At 38.5% G+C, this 25,051-nt stretch overlaps 1 protein-coding gene across 6 annotated transcripts in view; it reads right to left on the reverse strand.

Moving 5' to 3' along the window:
- Nucleotides 1-4,739: 4,739 nt before the first annotated feature.
- CMC2 (C-X9-C motif containing 2) overlaps nucleotides 4,740-25,051 on the reverse strand; it is a 50,833-nt gene continuing 30,521 nt past the window's right edge. For all 6 annotated transcript variants that reach the window (XM_048870589.2, XM_048870590.2, XM_048870587.2 and 3 more), the window contains 2 exons: nucleotides 13,037-13,108; nucleotides 4,740-5,188 (listed from right to left, as the gene is read on the reverse strand). In XM_048870589.2, coding sequence (XP_048726546.1) covers nucleotides 5,102-5,188; nucleotides 13,037-13,108 — 159 coding nt within the window. In that variant the 3' untranslated portion in view covers nucleotides 4,740-5,101. The remainder of the gene's footprint in view (nucleotides 5,189-13,036; nucleotides 13,109-25,051) is intronic.

The following is a 25,051-nucleotide window of genomic DNA, read 5'->3' on the forward strand; positions in this document are numbered from 1 at the left end:
GGGTTTGGGCATCAATTATTAATCTCAACCAAGAATTTTATTTAACACACACCACAAAAAAAAAAAGCAAAAAACCAGAATGCTTCAAGGTGCAGACAAATTAAAAAAAATACAGACTTTCAAATTACAAAGGAATACGTGAGGGGGCAGCATCTATGTTTAAATATTCAAGCGTCACCACTGAAAGGGATTCACCTGTGTTACCAACAGTGGCTAGAATGTACAAGCTTGATTTTCAACCTTTTTAAAAACTCACCCCAGTCTAAAAATAGGAAAAGGTTTCAGCCCCCCCAGGCTAGCCATCAAAAGAGGTTGGGTGTGATACCCTTAGACCTGATTGTGACCCCTGAGTTGCGAGTCCATCATGATCAGTGCTTAGGACAACAGGACAGGAGATATAAATTCTTGGTGGATCGAAAGAGCTGCTCCCGGCTTCTCCATCCCCCACAATTCCTCTTTGTGCTTAGGGGGCTGTGTATCTCCTGAGCAGTTCATACCCCCTAAAGTGCCCTTCTGGCTGGGGCCTGGGAACCCCATGAGGGCTTCTTCCCCCCAGCTCCTCAAGCAACTGCCAAGATTTCCACAAGTGATTGTGGGTGCCTGGTTTGTATGAAAAGAGCTGGACTTGTGGGGGTTGGGGAAAGGGGTGTTGAGCCCTTGCTTTATCAACAGGCCCCTTTTGTGGGGGATGTCTCATGTTGGGACCCCAAAACTGAGGCATCATAACTCACTCATCACTGCTGAAGGCCTTGGCCACTTGTTCTAGGTTCACTGGGGCTGGAACAGTCACCTCCCTGTCCCCAGTTATTCTGGGTCTCTGCCTTCCCAACCAATTCAGTTCACCCCCAACATCATTTTCCCCTTGCAGCGCCCTGACTTAGACTGGGAGTCAAGAGGAGATGGGGTGCTCCTGCGTTGCCTGGATAGGCTACAGGCTGTGGCTGCTGCTGGGCTCAGGGAGCTGCCCTCAACCCCTTGGAGCCCAGGCTAGGCTACTGCTGTCTGGCTTCAGCCTGGCCTCACCTCTCCCCCTTGCTGGTCCGCAGCTGTGGCCAGCTGGGCTGTACAATGTACTAGTGAACATGAAGCGATGCTGTTGTGCAGCTCCCTGGCGCAGCTGCAGCCACACAGATCACAAGGTGGGGTAGGACAGGAGCAGCCAGCCCAGCAGAGCAGAGGAGAAGTGAATGATCAACATTAATCACACTGGTTATGGCTCAGACTAGATTTTGACTGTTTCAATAGGTTTCTGTAGCTACAGCTCTCGAGATGGGGGGGGAGGGGAGGTGAGTAATACTGTCCAAAAATGGCAGCTTGGAATTTGCTTTCAAGTAGAGAGCCCTTAGTTCAGGCTGTGGTCAGTTATGCCCAAGTAATGCCCCACTGTTAGGGACTGTTGGTTAAATAATTATTAGACAGCAGGCTGTAGGGTTTTCTGAGTCCCAAAACTTTATTTTTTTTAATAGCCCTAGCACTACACAAACAAGCCTCAGGTGAATGCAGTAGCAGGGGAAGTGCATGTAACTTACAACTTGTGTCAGTATACCTCATATTCCAAATAACTAAGTAGCAATGCTTCAGCAGTGATAAAAAGGTCCAGCAAAAGACTCCTGGCACCACTGAAGAGCACTGTAAGGAAAGAAGGTACGTTGCTGCGGTTGAATAGTCAGTATGCTAGGAATATTATTTCTAGTGCAGTATATAACCATTCCCCCTGCTTTATCTTCCTTCATAGCCCATCACAGACATTGCTGTCAATTAACTCAGACACTAGCTGGAAGCACATGTAATAAACCAAGATTATATACCTATCTTAGGTGATCAGTCACTGACACTAAATGTTTTTAGTAAGCTGTGTCAATCAAAGCCTGTCTACAGATATATGTATGGCAACTGGTTTAGACAGAAGCTGTTTTGTTTCTAAACAAAACTATTTTTGACATTTAAATAGCACAAGCAAGTGCAATCCACACTACTGAAAAAGCTATATTTTACAGTATAAAAATCCAGTATGTTGCAGTTTAGTAGATATGACTTGTCTTTTGCATACCTATTTCTCTCCAAGGATAATCTTTTCAGTTCCAAAGCATATTTCTAGCAGATTTCATTATAACAAGAAAACTGTACAGCAGCATGGTGGCAAAGCCTCCATCACCATATTAAAATTCTAAATCAGATGCGGTGCTCTTCCTTTCAGTCTTTAAAGCAAAGAGATGAACATCTGAGGGGACAGAGAGAATCATTTGCAAGTGGCAACGTACTATCTAACAAGTTGTGTTTGGAAAGTATTCCAATTACCATTGAAGGACTGCGTTTCAAAACACCAATTTGTAAGGAAATAACTGTATAATGAAAACAAAAGTGCACAGTTGATCAAAATGTGGAAAATAACCGTATCAAGATGGCTCTGGAGAAGTAATTAGTTCTGCATTTTGCATATTTAATCAAAATCAACAAAATGATCTTGCCCCATGTTGTCACGGGTGAAGGTCAAGCCTACTTTTCATCATGTTTTTATACAAATGCAATAGTGTCTTCATGGCAAATAGATGGCTCATAATTTCTGGGATTAAAGGCAAACAGTTAAACTACCAGTTTCACACAACCAAAAGAGCACTTCTGATCTTTCAGCATATTAGTGTTATGTTGAGAACTAGATTGTGTTTTGGGAAGCAACGGGGGGGCGCTTTTATTCAGTTTCATAAACAGGAAATATTTTATAGTTTAATTATTTGTTAGTGATTGTAATACATTAGCCCCTATGAGACATACCCAGCTTCTCACAGTGTATTCAGCTACTTTTCCCTGAGCCAAAAAGCAAATTACCAGATTATAGGTGCTTAAATACTGTACTGGGGATGAATTTTGTGAAACCATCAGCATGATCGTTTCTAGGTAATGAATCCTCGAAAAAATCCTTCTGCACAGTTACGTCTTTGAAATGTAGCATGTTTTTAACCTAGTGATTTAAAAACAAAACAAAAAAGCCCGCACCATCCTGCTGGTTAGAACCATAGGTCTGTCTCAGGCTTTGAAGCCCTCGAAGTATTGTTGACTTTTCAAAGAATAATTTTAAAGCAAGTGCAGTTTTCAGCCTAAATTTAGCAAAAGTATTTTTTCAACCAATTATAATTTTGAGTCACAGCAACATGGCTTTTGGGGGTTGGTGTGAGTTTACAGACCCTTTAAGGTGTTGGCTTAACAGTCCATCTGCCACACAAGAAGTTCAGTTGGGCAACGTTCCCTGCACTGTCCATTGAACACCTAATCGTGCTAACCCCTCTCGAAGTGAGGCAATAGTTCAGGCTCCATGAACAGTCACACTTTTCTATATATTCAGTGGCTAGTAGCTTTTGTGATGGGAATGCTTATCTACTGGGAACTTGACAGAGCAATCTGATCATTTACTCTTCGCACCCTGAACAGGATTTGAAATGCAACTTGCAGGTGACATGCTCCACATTAGTTACAAATAATCAGCAATTCTAATGAGAAAAACTGCCAGAAATAATTGGTATAGCATCTTATTTCCAGTGGACATCAATGAAATTGAGTGCATAATTTAGATTTATAATTCTGAAATCCATTAACTGTCCAGACAGATAACACTTGTATTTAAATGAAGTGGGTTATGTTTTTTCTTTAAATGAAGAGGAACACTTCAAGTCAGTCAGATTTTGCTATCCCATTTTCTCCCTCAATCCTATCTATTCTATGTATTCCACGCAATTTTGAATGAACACTGAATTTCATACTAGTCTACATCATATGTACTGTCAAATGTCCTTTTAAAATGCAGAGGTGCCAACATTAAACAATACTAGACTATTGAAGGCATTTCATTAAAGTGGCGCAGAGTTTTACCAAACTCTATAAATAACACATCAGAAATACTTACATTACAAAGATTTATAATTATAATATGCATAATTTCTAATTTTCCAGCTGTATATTTTAGCATTTTTTCATACTCCTTTAATCATTCCTAGGGTGTGCACCAAATAATGCTAAATATTTTATGTACATCTTTTTCTCAAGAATGTCACCTGATTTTCATGAAGTTAGCTCAGAATCAAGGGGCCTAAAAATTCATGTCCAACTGTGTACCATGTCTGTGTACGCTATTACCACTACTGCCTGGAGAAAGAGGACATGGATTTCAGGCACACTTAGAGTGTAAGAAATTAAACCAAAAGCATTTGTAGGATTTATAAATTTTATTTACACATGGGCCAAGGCTTCTAGGGCCCCATACGGCAGGACCCAAGGATTGGTATGTAACCTTTATCCTCCACAAACAGCCTACCAGCATGCAGGTCACATCCTGAGGGTCTGTGTATAGCTGCAGCCTGCCAGCCACACATCGGTCACACTGTGGTTTTCCTCAGGCTTAGTCACCACTTGCAGGGTGACCCCAACACATTCCAGTCCCAGATTTCCCCCCAAAACATGCATTCTGCACTGTCTAGCCCTCTCCTGGGCAGTCCAGATATATTAGGTCCATTGTCCCTCTAAGGGGACCAATATACAACAGTTTGCTACCCAAAATGGAGTCACCCAGACACAGTTCACAACACTGGATTAGTTTTGATTAAAGAATAAAACAAATAATTTAACTACAAGAAGATAGTTTTTTCTCCTGACTTTCTCAAGCTGACTTGTTTTTTAAAAGGTAGAGAAAAAACACTTGAGACATACACTGTACATGAATAACATTAAAAAGATGATGAAACCTCAGGTTAAGATTTTTTGTCCAGTTTATTTTACTTAAAGGTCCCAGCTTATAACTTGTCTTGTATTAGGAGCCCAACAACAGAACATGCTTATTATTTTTATTTAACCCTGTTTTCCTCTCAACTATAAGTATTGTTTGCACTATGGCAACCCTAGAAATATCAGTTATATTCCACTAAATCTCTCGCCAAACAATTAAAGTATCTTGTCAGCAATAAGTGTAAACTTCAGCAATTTTTATTACAAACATTAGCAGTTGAGTAAATAGCTTTTTATATCCAAGTGCATAGAAGCCAAAACAAGATATGTTCCTTCAGCTTTCAGCCAAATGTCCATATGATGTATAGCTATCCAGCTGCAACATTGGTCAGCTCTCAGAGTGTTTTGAAGCATTAGTGAGCCTCTGCCGCATCTCTTCAGCATGTGCCCTGCTCTTGGCTCGGTTTTCTTGGTACTGGAAAACAAGGAAATAAATTAATAATAAATAAATTATGTCACTGAATTTAAAATGCAGTACAAGTTTATCACTTGCAAGAAAACAAATGTTTTTGCTTGACAAATTATTTAGGGCTGTCAAGTTATTAAAAAAATTAATTGAGCGATTAATTGCACAGTTAAACAACAATAGAATACCATTTATTTAAATATTTTTGGATGTTTTCTACATTTTCAAATATATTGATTTCAATTACAACACAGAATACAAAGTGTACAGTGCTCACTTTGTATTTATTCTTGATTACAAGTATTTGCACTGTAAAAAAAATAGTATTTTTCAATTCACCTAATACAAGTACTGTAGTGCAATCTCTATATCATGAAAGTTGAACAAATGTAGAATTATGTACTAAAAACCGCATTCAAAAATAAAACAATGTAAAATTTTAGATCCTGCAAGTCCACGCAGTCCAACTTCTTGTTTGCTCAAACAAGTTGCAGCAGATAATGCTGCCCGCTTCTTGTTTACAATGTCACCTGAAAGCAAGAACAGGCATTCGCATGGCACTGTTACAGCCAGCGTCGCAAGATATTTACATGCCAGATGCGGTAAAGATTTGTATGTCCCTTCATGCTTCAACCACCATTCCAGGAGACATGCGTCCATGCTGATGATGGGTTCTGCTCGATAACAATCCAAAGCAGTGTGGACCGACGCATGTTCATTTCATTATCTGAGTCAGATGCCACCAGCAGAAGGTTGATTTTCTTTTTTGGTGGTTTGGGATCTGTACTTTCCACATCGGAGCGTTGCTCTTCTAAAACTTCTGAAAGCATGCTCCACACCTCATCCCTCTCAGATTTTGGAAGGCACTTCAGATTCTTAAACCTTGAGTCGAGTTCTGTAGCTATCTTTAGAAATCTCACATTGGTACCTTCTTTGTGTTTTGTCAAATCTGCAGGGAGTGTTCTTAAAATGAACACCATGTGCTGCTATAAAATACTATTGCTTTTATCAGTTTACAGTGCAAATATTTGTAATAAAAAATACATTTTTATTTCAATTACAACACAGAATACAATATAAATGAAAATGTAGAAAAACATCCAAAATATTTAATAAATTTCAATTGGTATTCTATTGTTTAATAGAGCAATTAAAACTGTGATTAACTGATTATTTTTAATCGCGATTAATTTTTTTTAGTAATTGTGTGAGTTAACTGTGATTAATCGACAGCCCGACAAATTATGTTTGCATTGACAAAATTATTTTCATTATTTCATGTTTTTATTGACTCATTTTCTTTAAAATTAACAAAGGGTCTGTTTCATAAAAAAGAGCATTTTTTCGGTCTGAAATGAGTACAAAAACTGAATAACAATTCTAGTAAGAGTACAGCATACTTGCTTATGGGGAAAACTTATGTACCAAGCCAACTCATGGATGAGAAATATAGCTATCTTTGGTTCATGAAGATACTTAAAGAGGTGCACCTGTGTAGAATGTAAGCACCATGCCATGGCACTGCTCTAGAAAATTCCTCCCTAATGCTAAGATGTCCAGGATGGCTCCTCTACTTTCTGCATCTACATGAAGTTGTCCTCTTTGTAACGTAAGTATCTGTGATCCACGCATATCTGCATTTCTAAACCAAAAAGATAAGAGAGCTTTATGCTCCTACTGGTATATTTTGTCAGACAGATGATGGTTATAAATTAGGCTTGGAAAGATTAGATTTTTATTGGTAACTGTCAGGAAACATCCATTTCACCACACAAACAGGTTGATGAAAAAAATTATTTTCACTGATAACTGAAATTTAGAGATAGGCAAAGTAACAAAAATACTGTTGGAGCACTTAGTCTGATTTTAAAATATTTACTTTTTATATCTGGACATGTGATTATGACAATCTGTGTTTTGTTATAAAGCTTTAACTTTTTGAATCTCAAACTATATTGTCATTAAATAATTACTGTCTGACCCCACCTCAATTTCCTGCAACTGAAAATTTAAGTCGAATAGAAAAAAATGCTTAAAAATAAACATTGTTATGATCTTCCAAAATTATTAAAAACAATCTAATTCCATCTAGCCTAGTTATAATGTTCCTTTAGCAGCCCAATGGCTGAGCAACACATTCCCTCACAGCATTTTGGACATTAACAGGAGCCAGCCTGCTAGAACACGCTATATTAACAGAACCTCCCCACAATGACATCTAAAGCCTTGTTTTCAGCTTAAAGGATCCAATGATCATGACCAGATGCCTGACAATGTCCCGTTCCAAAAAATCAAATTGGAATAACCCCATGAAGTTCATGAAGTCTGGAACAAATGCACAAGAGATTTGGTCATCTTCAGTGTCTTGGATGACCACAACAGATAGTCTTGGTAACTAACATCAGAACTGGCAAGAGCTCAGTAAGCTCAGGTAGGAACTTGTAGCCTACACGTAATTCAAATTTCATTTTATTCCAGAACATTCATTCACATTTAAATAAATCCCAGACATGTCTGATGATATGGCACAAGTAAGACCACACCTAGAACACTGTGTACATTTCTGGATACCCCAGCGCACAAAGATTTGATACATTTCAGGAAAGAACATCATCATCAAAAGATTGGGGGGTTGGGACAGGAGTGGCAAGGCATTAGATATAATTTCTTCATAAATCAAAACAGCATCATTTAGCACAATTACAAAACCAAGTAAAAGCGATAGTTCTCTGAATATCTGAAAAGTATGAACACGAAAAAGGGGGAAATTAATTAGGATGACTAAAGGAGCATAGTAGAAAGAAAGTGAACAAAGGAAACTTTCCCTTATTCAGCCCACACTTTCTTAACAGGTACTCAAAGGTCTCAATAGAGAAAGACTCAACTGTGCAATAGTCTGCCAAAGAAGTGATGAAAACACTTTCACTTGAGGGATTTCATACTAGATTAGACAATGTACTGACAAATATACTTTTGGGGACAGTCTTCAGCATTAATAGGAGTCTGGACAACTTGACTTAGGTCTTTTCCATCACAGTTTGGGCCCAATTGTAGAAAACAATTTTTATTTTCATGTTAAATTTTGAAAAATGCAGTCTCTGTTAAGCAATTGCCTGTATCTGCAAAGCTTTTCTAACTTTCAAAGAGTAACAAATTGTTTTCTGCTACAGGAGTTTCCATACAGCTGTAAGTCTAAGTATTGCCAGTTTTGTGTTATACATTTTAAAAGCATATCCACAGAGGGTTACTGACTACCAATACCTAATTAGAAAGTGCTTATAGTAAAATGTTTTTTATATTTCTTAAACTCAGCCCTGGTCTACACTAGACAATTAGGTCATTCTAGCAACATTGGTCAGGGCTGTGAATAATCCGCACCTTCCCGAGCTGTGTAGTTAAGCTGACCTAAGTCCCTGTGTAGACAGCACTAGGTCACTAGAGGAATTCTTCCAATTGACCTAGCTACTGCTCTTGGGGAGGTGGATGTCCTACGCCGACGGGAGAATCCTTCCCGTTGGCATAGGAAGTGTCTGCATTGATGTGCTACAACACCACAGCTATGCCGCTGTAGTGTTTTAAATGTAGACAAGCCCTCAGACAACAGTGAAAATCAGTGCAGCTAAAAGCCACTATACAAGTTATTCAAGTCTGCAGTTACTGAATATTTTTGTTAGTGAAAATAAACTATGCGCAAAGATCTCGTCTAAAGGCCCTATCTAAGGAACTCTGTACACCTCATAGCTCCTGCGTGGCATGACACATTAGTTCTCTTCCCAATATTAAATCGGATATCTTTAAAAAAAAGACATTGATGACATATTTGCTATGGATTTTGTATCAGAGGCAACAGCTACTTTTCACCTAAAGGAAAGCACAAGTGTGATATTTAAACAAATTTCTCTTCCAATATAAACACACACTGGGTATCAAGGGCCAATAAAAAAATATATATAATTTTCTTTGGATGCAGTCCTTAGGAAGAAGGATCCTCCCAGAATTTGCCTCCACAACTAGTACTGCAGCAATATGTCTTAACAACAAAAGCATTTTGGTTTGCCCCAAAATAAGATTTTGATTAAAGTGAAGTGCATTTATAACAACACAAAACATCACACTGACTTAGATAATATTACATGCAAGTGATATTTGAACAGTTTCAAATCACTTCATACATGATTTCTCCTTGTGTAAGATGTATATTCCACTCACAAACGTCAAGGGACTAAAACAGCTTCCTAAATGAACTAAGACTAGTACCAGAAGAGTTACATTTTAAAAAGCCAACAATGTTTGAGTTAATTTGAAAGATTTTGAAAATAGAAAAATGGGCCTACTTTATGACAGAACATTGCTTTTTACACCTGGCTACCACCGAGGAAATCATGGACCCGGACCTCATTTGAAATCAACAAAACTCCAACCCCTCTCCAATACTAAAGAAAACTATGGCAAATACTATTCCCTCACCTCAAGTACATACATCTTTATAGCATATTGTTTATATTGAGCTTCCCATCATTTTATGTTAGTTGTATTTTTGCTTGAGAAGAGAAGCTTTGTTCTTAAAGTACATTGTTCCTGTTACTATATGCTTATGATTCATGCTGATAAGACACAAGAAAAAAAATACTATTCTCTGGTATAGTACTTAGATTCTGCTGGTTCTAAAGTACATACTCATTCACAAATGGGCTTTTTTTTTTTGTTTTTTTCCCCCCATGTATATTCACAATAATCGTTTCAAATAAGATATTTTGAAATTGCTAACTGATTACACCAGCAAGCCTTTGACCCTTTCAGGGTGCTACAGTTACACTATTATATCACTGTAGCCATAATTTAAGAGAGCAGATACTTCACAGCCTTTTTTCTTTCAATGGAAGAAAAAATTAGAATTGTACTGGAAAATTGGTAAATTATAGACCTCAGTTGACCTGTGTGTAACCTCTACATTGCAATGCCTCTTGACATACCTTTAATCCGGCCAATTCAATTGTATGTGGGTATCAAAGGGATGTTAAATTGGCTGGGAGACATAAGCCCATTCACCGATGTTGATAAAAAATCAAGGAAAATGTTGTTTGAATGTTTACATCTGTCTATATCCTCTACTCAATTAGCCTTAAGATCAAAGATGGATATACACTGCATGGAACTATTGACTATTTCTTGTATTGTCCTCACTTATCTGTCCATGTTTTAATGAATGGCCAGCAATTGCCTAATGTAAATCGGTATAACTGAACTATTTGTGTATGCATGAGAAGTAGGTAGTTAACTTCATACCAAAGGTCTTTGGTTTAACAATGGAGACTCACCAACTGTCTGCATTACCTATTCTTCGTCAGAGAAAAACCCATGCTGTGGCAGTAACCCTCACTGAGCTACTTTCAGCTACAAATACTGGACCATTGGAACAATCCTGCTATCTCTGATTCATTTCTGGACTGCTTGAACTCTGGCAGGGAGAGTTCTAAGCATATGGACAGAGATTCCTGGAATTGATTTTTGGGAAGCCCTAAGGACTTATGAAAAGGATTCTAAACAACTCTATATCTATGCTTTAATCTCTTTAATAACTCAACTGATTAAGAAAAGAAATCTTTGGTTAGTTTACCAAGGAGTGGCTAACAGCTGTTTCTGGTGAGATCCTAAAGTATCCAGTGACTTGGGGTGAGGGACTGGTCTTTTGGGACTAGAAGAACCCAATGTGTGGTGTTTTTTGGGTTTAATAACCTTACATCATACAGTCCAGGTTGTCTGGATGACGATAAGGGGCTGGAATGCTAAGGAGCCTGTATGTGACTCTGTGGTAAAACTAATATAGTGATCCAGGGGTACACTTTTGTTACTGGCTTGGTAAAATCTAACTGTAGAATATACCACCAGTTTGGGTGTGTCTGTCCTGTTTTCTGACAGCTTGTCCTGAGTTTGGCATTCTTAGCTGTGACCCACTCTAGGCCCATGACAATATCTATTCTTATTTTTCAGTTTTATTTCACTGAGTTTGTATTATAGTTTGAGAAGGTTTTCTAAAGCATGCCATTAGAGTTCAAGTAGATGAAGTGGCATTCTCACAGATTGATAATGTAGGGCAAGCTATTCTGGCTGTTCAGCATTTGGCTTTTCAAAGCCACATTTTCAGAACATGGCCACTAACTTAGCACATACAACTCTGCGTTTGCACCATTCTGCATTCTATCATTTGACACACACAAATTCTGAATATACCAGTTCTCTCATCCAGGCATAACATTACAAGTGTAAAGATCAGAGTGGATCCTGTTGTGATACCTGGGCCTACAAATTTACCCTAATTGTAAGCTCAAGTGTAAAGAGTATATGAAAGTTCATAAATGTTACAATAACTTATAACAACAAATGTTAATAGAAAGTAAGTCAAGTAGCTTTCAATAATGAATGTTATAAACAGATGCAAGGGAACCAGACAAAGACTAAATTAATCTAAACAAAAAAATGACCCCAAATTTGGATCACAAGCCTACCCTGCATCTCCATGAGGTATGCCAAGTTTCAAAGCTAGCTGAGTAACCATGCAGGTTTTGGAGCACTTAGACTCATCCTTTAAACAGAAAGAGCTTCTCAACCCTGACTACCAGAGAGTTGGTGCTCCACTATGATTATTAACTAAACTTTTTCATTTTTCTTTTATCTGCAGTACAGTATTGTAATGAGCAGAGTCCTGAGCAGGAATGTTATACCTATAGGAATCACTTAAGGCCCAATTCTGCGACTCACTGAATAGTTCCCTGAAGCTAATAACTCATGTTAAGTCGTGCTCAACAGACAGAACTTGGTCGTTACTGTTTCATGTTGTATAATGCACAAATAGGTATCCTATGAAAAGCAAATCCCAACGAAACTGGCTTTATTTATTTATTTTTTTTAAGCAGGAACAATCTGTGAATTGTTAATCAGTTTCTGTTTGGAAGCATTTTATTTTGTTAGAGATGCGTGGGGGAGAGGGGGAAGGTATTACATATCTACCTACTTTTGGATCTCTAGAAAAGGCTCCTGCCTTTGGTTTAAAAAACAAACAAACAACATCGGAGTGGAAGAGGCACTATTTCTTTTGAACATGTCGTCACAATGACTTCTGTTTTCATGTGCATGAGAGCTGCATTAACATTTCTGCTGAAGTGCGACCAATGTACTGTCAAGCTTAAAAACACTTACAAAGCAAGCAACAGTGCAACTGCCAAACAAGAGTGTTAATGAAAGAGACCTTTCTGTGTGATATACGGAATGGAAAAAAGTACTATAATTATTTGTGAATCAAAAAGTACATAATGTACTTCTAGGCTATTTAACAGTGCTGCTAACCCAAAGTAAGGGTAGCAAGATAGCAAACAGATAATTACTGATTCAATTTTATGGAAGAATGAATAATATTCTAAACTTTACTTACTGGTGATTTTAACCAGTGCTTTATATAATATCAGAGTCTACATTTAACTGAAAAAGTATCCAAGTTAGGCCACTATCCTGCAACTGGATCCACAAAGGTGGACATCTATGCCCTTATGGCACTCTGTTGGCTTCAGCAGCATTCTTGCCAAGCTCAGAGGTCTGTCCACAGGGATCCATTTTCAGGATTGGAGCCTACTACTGATTACAGAAATAAGACTCCTGGCAGAGGACTTTGATTCGGTATCTTTGCACAGATGGGTCCTAGCCTGGTCTCTCACTTTGCACATACTATTTTCCATGCACAGACCTTTGTCACAACAAATTGTATACTAGATAAAAAGGACACAACTGCACTGTTGCTATCCACTTTAATATAACCTTTGAAAACTTTAAGTATTTCAGTTACACTTTAAGTTAGTACCTTACCTCCTTCTTTAAGCATTTCCGCATCTCACGGTCAAGGTCATTGCAGTGGCCAAAAAATCTCAAAAAGTTGTGCTAAGTATTTATGGGAGAGAAAACACAATTTGCCATGTTATATAATTCAAAGTTTCTGCTTGAAAAGCATTACAGCTTCTTAGAAACTTATTTGTAGTTTATATTGTGTTCTATTCTTCCTTTCACTTCCTCTCTTGTAGAAAAGTCGTTTTGTAATGGATTTGATTTTTTTTTTTTTAAGGTGTGCTGAATTTCAAGAGAATTTACTCTGTCTAAAAATCAGAGCTACTTCTTTGGAAGTGTTGTTACTCTGTTAGGGCCCAAACTTTGGTGGTGCTTACCCTTCTATTTACTTTACTGGGAGTTGTACAACATGCGTTAGAAGGCACTCAACACATTTCAGGATCAGACTCTTAAATAAGATATACAAATTGAAGTCAGACGCATGGCTCATTGGCAACATATTTAAAGCATGTACTTATTAACTTGAAGGCCAATTCTGTAATCTTTACTCACCAAACAGTATAGCTAATTTCAGTGGAACTGCTCGTGTGTGTAAAAGTCTCTGGAACAGATTCTTCCGACTAGAGACGGTTGCAACCATTGCGGAGGGGATGTGCTCAATCCCCAGGATAAGGCACAGTGTACACTGCTTCTCCTTCATAGCTCTAAGAAGTGTAAATCCAGAACTACAGTTTCAGATTAAACTGCATACCATCCTGACCACATAAGAGTGTGCTGCTTGTCCAAAATATCTGCAGCTGCTATACAGAGGGAGACTGGTACTACAGAAGTGGCCATAACCCAAAAGAGAAGAGAAGGTAAGCCCCTCCAACCTACCGTTCAGATCAGCCCTAATTTCCCATTTCATCAAGCCCATGACTTGAGACTGCATTCTCTCTGGTTAGGAGTCAAATCACGGCAATTTCTGAGGCTTCATATATATTTAAATCTTATCTCATTTCAAAGATACTAATGGGGAAACTATGGCCATTGTTCTGATTGGCTGTCTATAGCTATCTTCCCCAAGTAAGTCAAGTGTCTGCCATGAAAGTAAGGCACCTAAAAGAAAACACTTTTTGAAGCAATGTCACATCAGCCAAAGAGCATTGTCCAAAAATATGCCCACAACTCCTAAAAGTGCCATTTTCACAGAATGATAATCAAGATGACAGTACCAAGTGGTTTGGCAGTAGAATGCTACATAAGACATCCAAATTACGCAAAAACCTACAAAAACTCAGATTCAAAAATACTTGCAGCTATAGGCTGGACTGAGTCTGCTTGGTCCACCGTGTGCAGAACACATCAGTAGCAAAATAGAATAGAAACTGAAAAAGTATGGCGAAGTCCATGGTATTTTAATGAAGAGCAATACATCTCTGCTAAAGTTTAGTATGCATATATTAGCCTGTATGTGAGTGGTATATAGAGACCATGTTAAATGTTAGTATAAATCATGTTAGTAATTAGTTTTACAAAAATCAGCTTCTATGAAGAAAAAATTTTGACTGTTGGACTCTAGGCTATTTAAAATAGAAACCAGACACTTGTTTCTCATTTAAATTGTACCAAATACTTTTATTTGCATTCCTGTGATTTATAAGCAAACATATGATTTATACATATGTGGGGTGGGATACCATTAATGCGTGCATGAAATTTCAGCCAGAGTTACAAATTTCAGAGTTACAGACTCCTGGGAATAGGAGGGGGTAATGAAGATGCTGACAGACACTTCACTGTAGCAGTGCTATAGTTAATTAGTTTATACCTCTGTATTTAATAGGAGGACATCAGATGACACCACATGCAGCAATTGCATGTGATAAGCCCTCACTCTCCCCAATTTGTACTCTACTACAAGCAAATCATGTTTAAAAAGAACGTTTTCATTTTTAACTAGTACAGACTTTGTTTAATTCGTAACAGAATATACCCTATATTTGCACTTTGATTTTTATGTGAGCTCTCATACCAGGCTTACGCCATTCTTCCCAAGGTGCACTGCTGCAAGCTATTATTCAACATGAATATTCTGCAGAGCATTTAAGATGCAGTAGTTCACTCACACTGTCACCTAAAGTCTCTTCCTTTCATATAAACATTTGGTTCACAGGGTTTCCAACTAAGAAATTTAGTTGACAGACAGAATTAATTCAATAAATTTGGAATGATAACATTTCCACAGAGCCTTATTTAGCGGGAGGGAAGGAATTTGGAAATATTTCACATAAGTGTGTTATGTTACAATACCATCCACCCCATATATCCATGACATAATCCCTTTAGCAAAAGGAATTCTCTTTCTTGTGAATCACATGAACATGCCAATAGCCAACCCTCCCTGAATCCGTCCGCCCTGCAAATTGTTTAAGTAAAATATGAATGGGGAGGAAATGATATCCTGTTTGTGTCTGACTATCACAAGTGAACACCTCCACACACAAATGGTAAGAAAATTCATAGGTCATGACTGCAATTGTTACCCTTAACTCGACACCTTTATGTTTAGAACTGGACACTACAGTTTACCTCACCACTATAAAATACCACAACAGCAAGCAACTCATCACACAGTACAAAAGGGCCAATATTTAGCACATAAATTAAGCCTTCGTAGGGATGTAAATTTGTTTTAGCATGGTAGTGCGATATTATAGTACCAAATAGTTGTTTACAGTATGTCAAAAATAGACAATATTTTACAAGTACAAAAATGTTATAGATTCACATTTATATTTAGATACAGTGCATCATCCAAGTGCAAACGTGTGCTTACTGTATATATGTACATACATGGACACCAATTATCTCCCAGAGGCTTTTGTCTTCCTGAATTAGAAGAATTCAAAATTCATTTTTTAAAGTAAATATTACACTCCTCTGGCTAGTCTTTTAGTGTTAGCAACCATTTTTTCCAGTATGGGAAAGAGCTAAATTATTTCTAGTGAAGTAGCACAGAAATATTTCCATGCAGACACACTGATTGTCAAAGTTTCAGCCCAAATGTTTTACAACTTCTGTACAACCACACCTGCCCATTTAGAAATCCAAGCATCTATTTTGCAGTTAGCACATTTTAAGTGTGAAACAAAAAAAGGCTTTGAAAAAAACAAAAAACAAATACTGTTCAACTATTAACCACTGTAGATTTTTTGACATGGTACAAAACATATTACAAAACTTCAGTACAGATTCATATTTTTGTATGTCTGTACATACTTTTGATTGAAACACATTAATACAGTACATCCTCACTTAAAGTCATCCTGGTTAACATTGTTTCGTGGCTGATCTATTAGAGAACATGCTCATTTAAAGTTGCGCAATGCTCCCTTATAACGTTGTTTGGCAGCCGCCTGCTTTGTCCACTGCTTGCAGAAAGAGCAGCCCGTTAGAGCTAGCTGGTGGGGGCTTGGAACCAGGGTGCACCGGCAGCCCCCCATCAGCTCCCCACTCTCCTAAGTTCCCTGTGCAGCAGCTTCCCAGCATGCTATCAATTGCCAGGCAGTTCAGCTGTCCCACCCCCGCACTGCTGTGTGCTGCTCCTGCCCTCTGCCTTGGAGCTGCTCCTGGGAGCCTCCTGTTTGCTGTGCAAGGGGTTGGGGGAAGAGGAGTGCTGATGTCAGGCTGTCCCCACCCCACTCCTGTACCTCATCTCGACAGAGCTGGGGCGGAAGGGGGCAGGAGAAACACGACAGGGCTCAGGAGGGAGGGAGCTTGCTGGCAGCAGCTGCTGTCTCAACTTGCTGATCTACTTAAAAAGGCAGTGTACTTAGGTGTCAGCATACTTAAAGGGGCAATGCGTGTATCTCTGTCTCTCTCTGCCATGCTGTCTCCCCTCCCTCCATTCCTGCTGCCTTGTAGAGTGTGAGGCTAATTAACAACATGTTAACCCTTGAAGGCTCAGCCGAATGCTAGTTCATCATTTAGCAGTAAAGCATTCCCTGGGAAATATCCCACCCTCTGACTCCATCACCTCAACCAAGCTTCACGATCATTGCTGTGTACAGTATTAAATGGTTTGCTTAAAACTTATACTGTGTGTGTGTGTGTGTCTTTTGTCTGGTAAAAAAAAATTTCCCTGGAACCTAATCCCCTCATTTACATTCATTCTTATGGGGAAACTGGATTTGCTTAACATCGTTTCGCTTAAAGTACCATTTTTCAGGAACATAACTACAACGTTAAGCGAGGAGTTACTGTATTAGGTAATCTCAGAATGTAGCAGTTGCAGCATATATCTCAGCCTTATTTAATTATAGCATGCAAGTGTGTGCTATGTGCCTCACAACACAGATAAAGATTGCATGATCCCTGCCTGGAGGAAGCTTACTAATTTCAGACACAATGCAACAAGGGGAGTTACAAGGCATAGAAAGAAGAACAGGGGTAACATCAATAAGATTATGTGCTTACTCAGTGAAGGCTAGTGTATAGCATGAAGGAATAACAAAGCTATTTTTAAACACATAACTAAGATATGGGACTTATTTTATTTCTTGTAGGCATCATACAAGGACTGAGTCTTCACGAGGGATTTTGGAGGAAAAATGGTAACAGCCTTATGGACCGGCTTGTGAAGTTCATTCTATTTGTTACTCCTGGGGGAATTCTACGCCAAAAAATTTTAAATTGTGCAAAATTCTACATATTTTGTCAAAACAACACAATATAATCACCCAGTTTCAATTATTTTGGTAATTTATTTCAAAATACCTGTCAACAAGTATGTCAACAATACAGACAACAGCAAAAAAGATTCTCCCAGGAGTAGAGAGTTAAAGAAACCCCTACAACAACTCAGTTCCAGTTGTGGGGTACTGCAGAGGGCAGTGTGGGGTCCCCAGAGTCCAGACACCTGCATTCCCATCCCCCAAGACCCCAGTTGCAGGGCACCCCCTGGCCCAGTCACCCACACCCCCTTCCCCTAGAGCCGAGCCACAGGGCACCCTCCGGCACAGAAACCAACCCTTTTCCCCTTCCCCACAGAGCCCAGCTGTGGGACAGTCCCCAGACACCAGCCTCCCCTCCCCACAGAGCCCAGCCATGGGGCAGCCCCCAGCCCAGGCACCAGCACTCACAGAGCCTTTAGGATCTCTCCAGGGGACATGGTGTGGTGCAGCCTTGCCCTTCCTCACCCTTTGCCAGTGCTGGTTGGGTCTCCCAAGCCCTCTCCCATCCCCGGAGAATGAGGACCAAAGAGCATACAGCCCTCAGACCCGCCATGCTGGGTGCTCCACTCACTGCAAGCTGCATTCTACAGAGTCCTGCAGCCCCTAGTGGTGGCCAGAAATTCTGCAGGAAAAACAGGGAATTCTGCAACATTCTGCATTCTACAGAGGCGCAGAATTCTAACAGGAGTAAAAATGTGTGTAGAAGAGCAGCAAGAAAGTATGGAGACAGCTGTGTGAGAGAAGAGGACAAAATGGGCCCCAAAGCTGGCAACACTGGCAGAACACAAAGTGTGACAGCAGTATGTGAAGGCTGCAGTAGCTGAATCTAGTGCCTATCTAGACAAAGGCAAAGTAATCTGGGGGGAAACATTTAGAAAGAAAGGGATAAACCAACAAATATATTAAAGAAAGAAAGAAATCCATTTTAGCAAAAAATATTATTTCAATGGGAAAAATAAATAAAGCCAAAAAAAGATTAGAGGATGACTATTATCAGTCCTCTATGGGGGAGCACAATGAAAAAATGACCAGAAAAAGTGAAACCAGTGAAGAAGAAACTGCATGCCACAAGATTTCTGGACATGTTCTCTCCACAACAAACTTCATGCTCTTTCAGATTCATCTCCCTTAGTACATGTTTCCATAGATCTAGTATGAATTATTAATGGAGAGCAAGACATTGATAGGAAATTGTACTCTGTCTGCTTCCGGATATTGCAAATAAAAAGGGGGGGAAATGAGTAACATGAAGTCAGGATAAGAAAAATGTTTCATATGAAACTTCACAATTTCTTTTTAAGACTGCTTACCTGAATTATTCTTGTTTCACAAGTGAACCTTTTCAGGTAATAACAAGGAGTCCGGTGGCACCTTAAAGACTAACAGATTTATTTGAGCATAAGCTTTTGTGGGTAAAAATCCCACTTCTTCAGATACATGGAGTGAAAATTACAGATGCAGACAAATATACTGACACATGAAGAGAAGGGAGTTACCTCACAAGTGGAGAACCAGTGTTGACAGGGCCAAGATCTTTATTAAGCATTCTTAAAACTACAATACCCACCTGGGGAAGTGAGGAAACAGATTGACAGAACGAGACGGGTACCCAGAAATCACCTACTACAGGACAGGCCCCACAAGGAAAATAACAGAACACCACTGGCCATCACGTACAGCCCCCAGCTAAAACTTCTCCAGCACATTATCAACAATCTACAACCTATCCTGGAAAACGATTCCCCACTCTCCCAGATCTTGGGAGACAGGCCTGTCCTCGCTTACAGACAGTCCCCCAACCTGAAGCAAATACTCACCAGCAACTACACACCATACCATAGATATACTAACCCAGGAACCAATCCCTGTAGCAAATCTCGTTGCCTACTCTGTCCCCATATCAACGCTAGCAACACCATCAGAGAACGCAACCAAATCAGCCACACCATCAGAGGCTCATTCACCTGCACGTCTACTAATGTTATATACGCTATCATGTGTCAGCAATGCCCCTCTGCCATGTACATTGGCCAAACCAGACAGTGCCTACGTAAAAGAATAAATGGACACAAATCGGACATCAGGAATGGTAACATACAAAAGCCAGTGGGAGAACACTTCAATCTTCCTGGACATTCTATAAGAGATTTGAAAGTAGCTATACTTGAACAAAAAAACTTCAGAAACAGACTTCAAAGAGAAACAACAGAACGAAAATTCATTTGCAAATTTCACACCATTAATTTGGGCTTGAATAGGGACTGGGAGTGACTGGTTCATTACAGAAGCAGCTTTGCCTCTCCTGGAATTGACACCTCCTCATCTATTGTTGGGAGTGATCTACATCTATCCTGATTGAATTGGCCCTGTCAACACTGGCTCTCCACTTGTGAGGTAACTCCCTTCTCTTCATGTGTCAGTATATTTATGTCTGCATCTGTAATTTTCACTCCATGCATCTGAAGAAGTGGGGCTTTTACCCACGAAAGCTTATGCTCAAATAAATCTGTTAGTCTTTAAGGTGCCACCAGACTCCTTGTTGTTTTTGTGGATACAGTCTAACACGGCTACCCCCTGATATTTTTCAGGTAATGTGCACCTCACTTCAGTTTGAAAGATGTTATTGTACTCCCACAGTATTATTTTATACTATAGGTTTGCTATATGCTCTGGAAACTTAGGAGTGAGAGCAAGCTAAAAAAGCAGAATTATTCTTTCCCCTCTCTTCCACTAGCAATCAAATTTATTTGTCAAATAAGACTGATCAAAGAACATATCTTGTTAACTTCTAAACGTGTAAAGTTTCAGCTTCACTGTAATATGAAAAGGCTGTAGTCATAAATGACTAACTGCTTATTCAAAGAAAAGGAAGGGTTCCATTACAGCTGCAAGAAAGAGCTGGATGTAAGTGTGTATGTATTCTACCAAATTAAAGCCAAGTTCGTTATCCATCTGCAGCGTAATCAGAAGGAAGTGACATGCTTCTCGCTGCAAATGCAAAAAGAGATCAAACAGTTGCACAAAGGGTGTGAGAGAGGCAACACCTCAACTCTCAGAAGTGAGACTATGCCTGCTGTATATGTGCACTTGAGATATTTCTTTTCTGGCGCAGCATCCTGCCAGGGACTTCATTTGGACAAACAGTAATGAATCCTAATCTTAAGATCTATAAGTATGCCATCTGCAAGCCCAGCTGAGAGACAGAACAGCAAGGGAAAGTTACAAAAATAGTAAGAGTGACAGGATGACAGACCTGAAGACAATGTGAAGAAACTCCCCTGAAAGTATATCATTTCACGTGGAGCCAACCCTTTATGGAAAGTTAGAGGAGAGTTTAGAATGTCTCAGACTGGACATGAAATTGATGAGAACAGATGAGGTAACTAGGAAGACATCAGATTTAGTCATCAAGTATAAAGATTTTGAAGTCAACTTATTTTTATAGATTCAGAGAATGATTGAGGAAATCTGAAATCCTGGCTTCATATTATGGAGTTAAACAGCTTATCAGACCAAGCATGTACCATCAAATTAATGGATATTGCTGAGGAAGACGTGCAATAGAAAAGTAGGATATATTCTTTAGTCATAGATTTGCATGGAATTTGACTGTTACACCAGTTTAAAACTTTGGTCTTGGTCTCTCTTACAATTATTTATCAAACTTCAAGATACATTCAAAAGAAATGCATTGTCATGATAAGCTGAGATGGCTCTCAATCAAACCTTTACGTATCTTCTTTCATATACCATGGAGTCTTGTATTCGCTCTAGAGACTGATTACATTCATGACAACTTCTTGAATTCTGAGATTTTCCTTACGTTTTAAAGTATACTTTGTTGAGATGTTTTGGGATCCACTATCTATATAAAATAAGTGGATTTTCAAGTTTAGTGAGACCTATTATATTTAAACTCCTTGAAGCTGAAGCACACCAATGGACATTGTGTAAGTGAAATTAAGTTCCAGCTTGAAAAGAAATTTTACTGCTTTAAATCTAGTTAACATGGAGTCTGCGATGAGAGTAAAACGCCATCTTTTTTATGGGTCAACTTATGGAAATTCAGTTTTTCCAGGATGGGTGTCACTCTCATAATAGTGAAGTGCTTGTAAAACCCTATGTTCTATAGCTGACAGTTGCAAGAAATACAGGCCTTTTTAAAGCTCTCACTTGGCACAACAATAGTTTATCTTTCAAAAGTGTCTAAGGTAACATTGAGCAAATAGCATGCTTGACAGCTTCTATCCAACAAATATGAACTTCGTACAGTAGTCATGCTTCAGGTCAGCAATGAAATACATTAAACTGAGTTCTATGGAGATGTTTAACCACACTGCCCAATTCAAGTTATCACTTTTAAGAGTATTGAATTCAGCTACATAGAAGCTTACACTCATGGCAATTTAGTTAAGTAATGGCCAGAGTTTTCAGTGACTCAGACACTGAGGGTGAAGTCAGTGAAATATGAAATTCCAAAGTAAGGTATTTCAATAAATTCTTTTAAAGTTTAGATAAAAACATCATTTCCTTATGACTGAACTGTCTGTGATAGACATTTTTTCTTCATAGCAGAAACTCAAGAGTGTGCAAACACCTCTCTTTTCATAGTTATGCACAAAGCTGAAAGAACCAATTAAGTCCTTCTTCACCCAAGGAGAAATTGTCTTTCAGTCAAACCAAGAACACATTCTGAAAAAAATATAATCCTTTGCATCAATTTATTACCACTACTCTTAATCCTTTAGCACCTTAAATAGGCAATGAACCCGGGCAACTCACTGTTGCCAAGGAGTTCAAGTAGAAGAGCATATTCAAATCAAGTCCTTTCTAAAGCTAATAGACAGTTTTATTAGACATATTGTGCCAACCTATACAACATAAAATTATAAGAGGAAAGCAGAGTAACAATAATTCCAACAATGAAAGGAATAAAACAGGCTTCTCTGGTCAAAGTTTATTAGCCAAATCAGTTTACACACCACTAGGCAGAACAAACCAAAGGGAACTAATTTTCTTCTCTGTCACCCATTTCACCGGCAATGCTATTTACAATATTTTTTTAAGGTGATTACAAAATCCACACATTAGGATTCTGCAGTGTCTAAATAAATATGTGTTTTGGTTTTACTTCTACTGTCCCATTAAACGTGAGCAGCTATCATTTTATTGGCAACCTCCTTTGATATTGCTGCAGTTGATATGGAGAGGAACTTCCTAACATGGTTTTAGTTATTAGGTACCTGGTTAGAATCCTGCTTGCTTTTATTTAACTTGGCTGAGGAAAACTGTATGCCCATGCAACACCTCAGACTACCTAGATCATTTAGACTGCACAGACAAATGAGGCTGCAGAATTTGGAGAAAATACAGAGAATATACCCTGGACACTCCATTCCAATTTAAGAATTTGCAGCTATTCTAGGCAAGGCTCCCTCATAATAATTCAAGAATTTAGAGAGAGCACAAGAACAGAAGATTTAAACAGAGCATACTGTGGTCAAATAGTATTAAGTGAGAACTTGAGTAACAAATTCCAGTGGACTAGGACTTTAAATTGATGAGCAGTGACACAAATTAAATGAAGTTGGGGAAAATGGCTGTCTTTAACAGTAATTATCTGTTCCTACATACAGTATAAAGGCAAAACTTGTATGGAAATTAATGAAGTGTGCCCTTTAGTACTGGAAGTTATCCTCTAAAGGGCTGCTAGAGAAATTGGGCTGACTATCTAGATTGTGAATGAAAACTAATCTCTTGTGTTTAGTGAGCTAAATTAGGGAAGGTGTGGGTCACACTACTTAATAAGTAGTTTGGGATGATACTGCCCACAGAATTGTTCAAGTTCCCATGAGGACAGAGTTAGAGCTATGACAGTGTCAAAGAGTTTACTACACAATCCCCACTCATTGTTTGGTTGAGTGCACATTTAGGCACCAATAGAAAGTTTTCAGCACATGTAAATTTCAGATTATCTCTATTTTAAAAGGCAGACTGAAGCAATAATCCAAAAAAGGAAAAGTTACCAATTTTTGTAGTTTAAGAATGTATTGTTGCCACAACATTATTTACAGAGGCTCTACAGTCCATCAACCTACATCCAAAGGATAAGATTCTGATCTCTTATTCATGGTGAGTAATACCTTTATGATATGAGCAGTCCCATTGAACGCAAAGCAGCTATTTGTGGAGTAAAATACCCTGAATAAGGCTATTAATCAGAATCTGGCCCAAAAAACTTGAGTCAGACCTCTGTGTCATCACAAAAGAGGCCATTCCTTAGTTTATTTTCATAGTGGAGCGATATTACAGTCTTATCTGTCCTCATTTTGGTGCAATTACAACCTGTTCAAATAATGTACAATGTATTAATCTGAAAAATATTCCTGTCCATTTTGCTTAATCTTTGTGTGATTTATTTACAAATAAACCAAGATACACCACCAAACAGGAGAATGATTGCACAAACTTATAAAAAAAATCCCTACATACATTATATCCCAAAGTACACTATAACAACATTGTTTGCATTGGACAGTATGTATTATTACTACAGACAAGGCCAAACAGCCTGCCTGGAGTAGCTGTTGTCCCCTCACTTAACCTCTGACAGCAAGGAAGGAGGAAATTCACATATGGATGGGTCCAGATCTCACCAGCTTTCCTAGCTCTAACTCATTTTCAGGAGGAGATCACACTTTTTTATTAGGTTTAATTAAAATATGTATTTATAAATTAAAAGTTTGAAGTACTGGCGCCTTTTATTGTGAACTAGTGTCTTACTATTTTGAAACATGAGAATGAAATTAAATGAGTAGAGTTTTTAAAGTAACCACAAATTATAAAGGGTATGCACAGCTGAAATAGAGGAACCAGAAGTTCTTTCTATATTTTAACTTTCAGTACTATTGTAATGATTTCACATAATTTACGGCATCTGACAGACATATGAAGCCAAAAGAATGTCAGTGGAAGAGTCCCACACTCATGTATTGCCAATCTATCATGAATTAAAACTATTCCACTAATATTTCATATTGAAGGACTTCAAGACCCAATAGGATTGTCACATAAATGCTCAGACCTTTCATTCTCAATTACAGTTCTACTGACACCACTTTGCAGAAGTGGCCCTTGACTATTTAAATACGAATGGATATTTATCAGTTCTTAAATGGGAGTGCCTATTATGCCTCTTCACATCTTAAAGCAAGTGCTGACATGATGCAAATATATTAATTTTTGTCCGGCAGAACATGTCATGTTCTCCCACACTGCTAGTAAAAAACACTTAAAACTAAGTCCATACTTAAGATATTTTGTT

This window comes from Caretta caretta, chromosome 12 (genome assembly GCF_965140235.1).
Source record: "Caretta caretta isolate rCarCar2 chromosome 12, rCarCar1.hap1, whole genome shotgun sequence".
Lineage (NCBI taxonomy): Eukaryota > Metazoa > Chordata > Testudines > Cheloniidae > Caretta > Caretta caretta.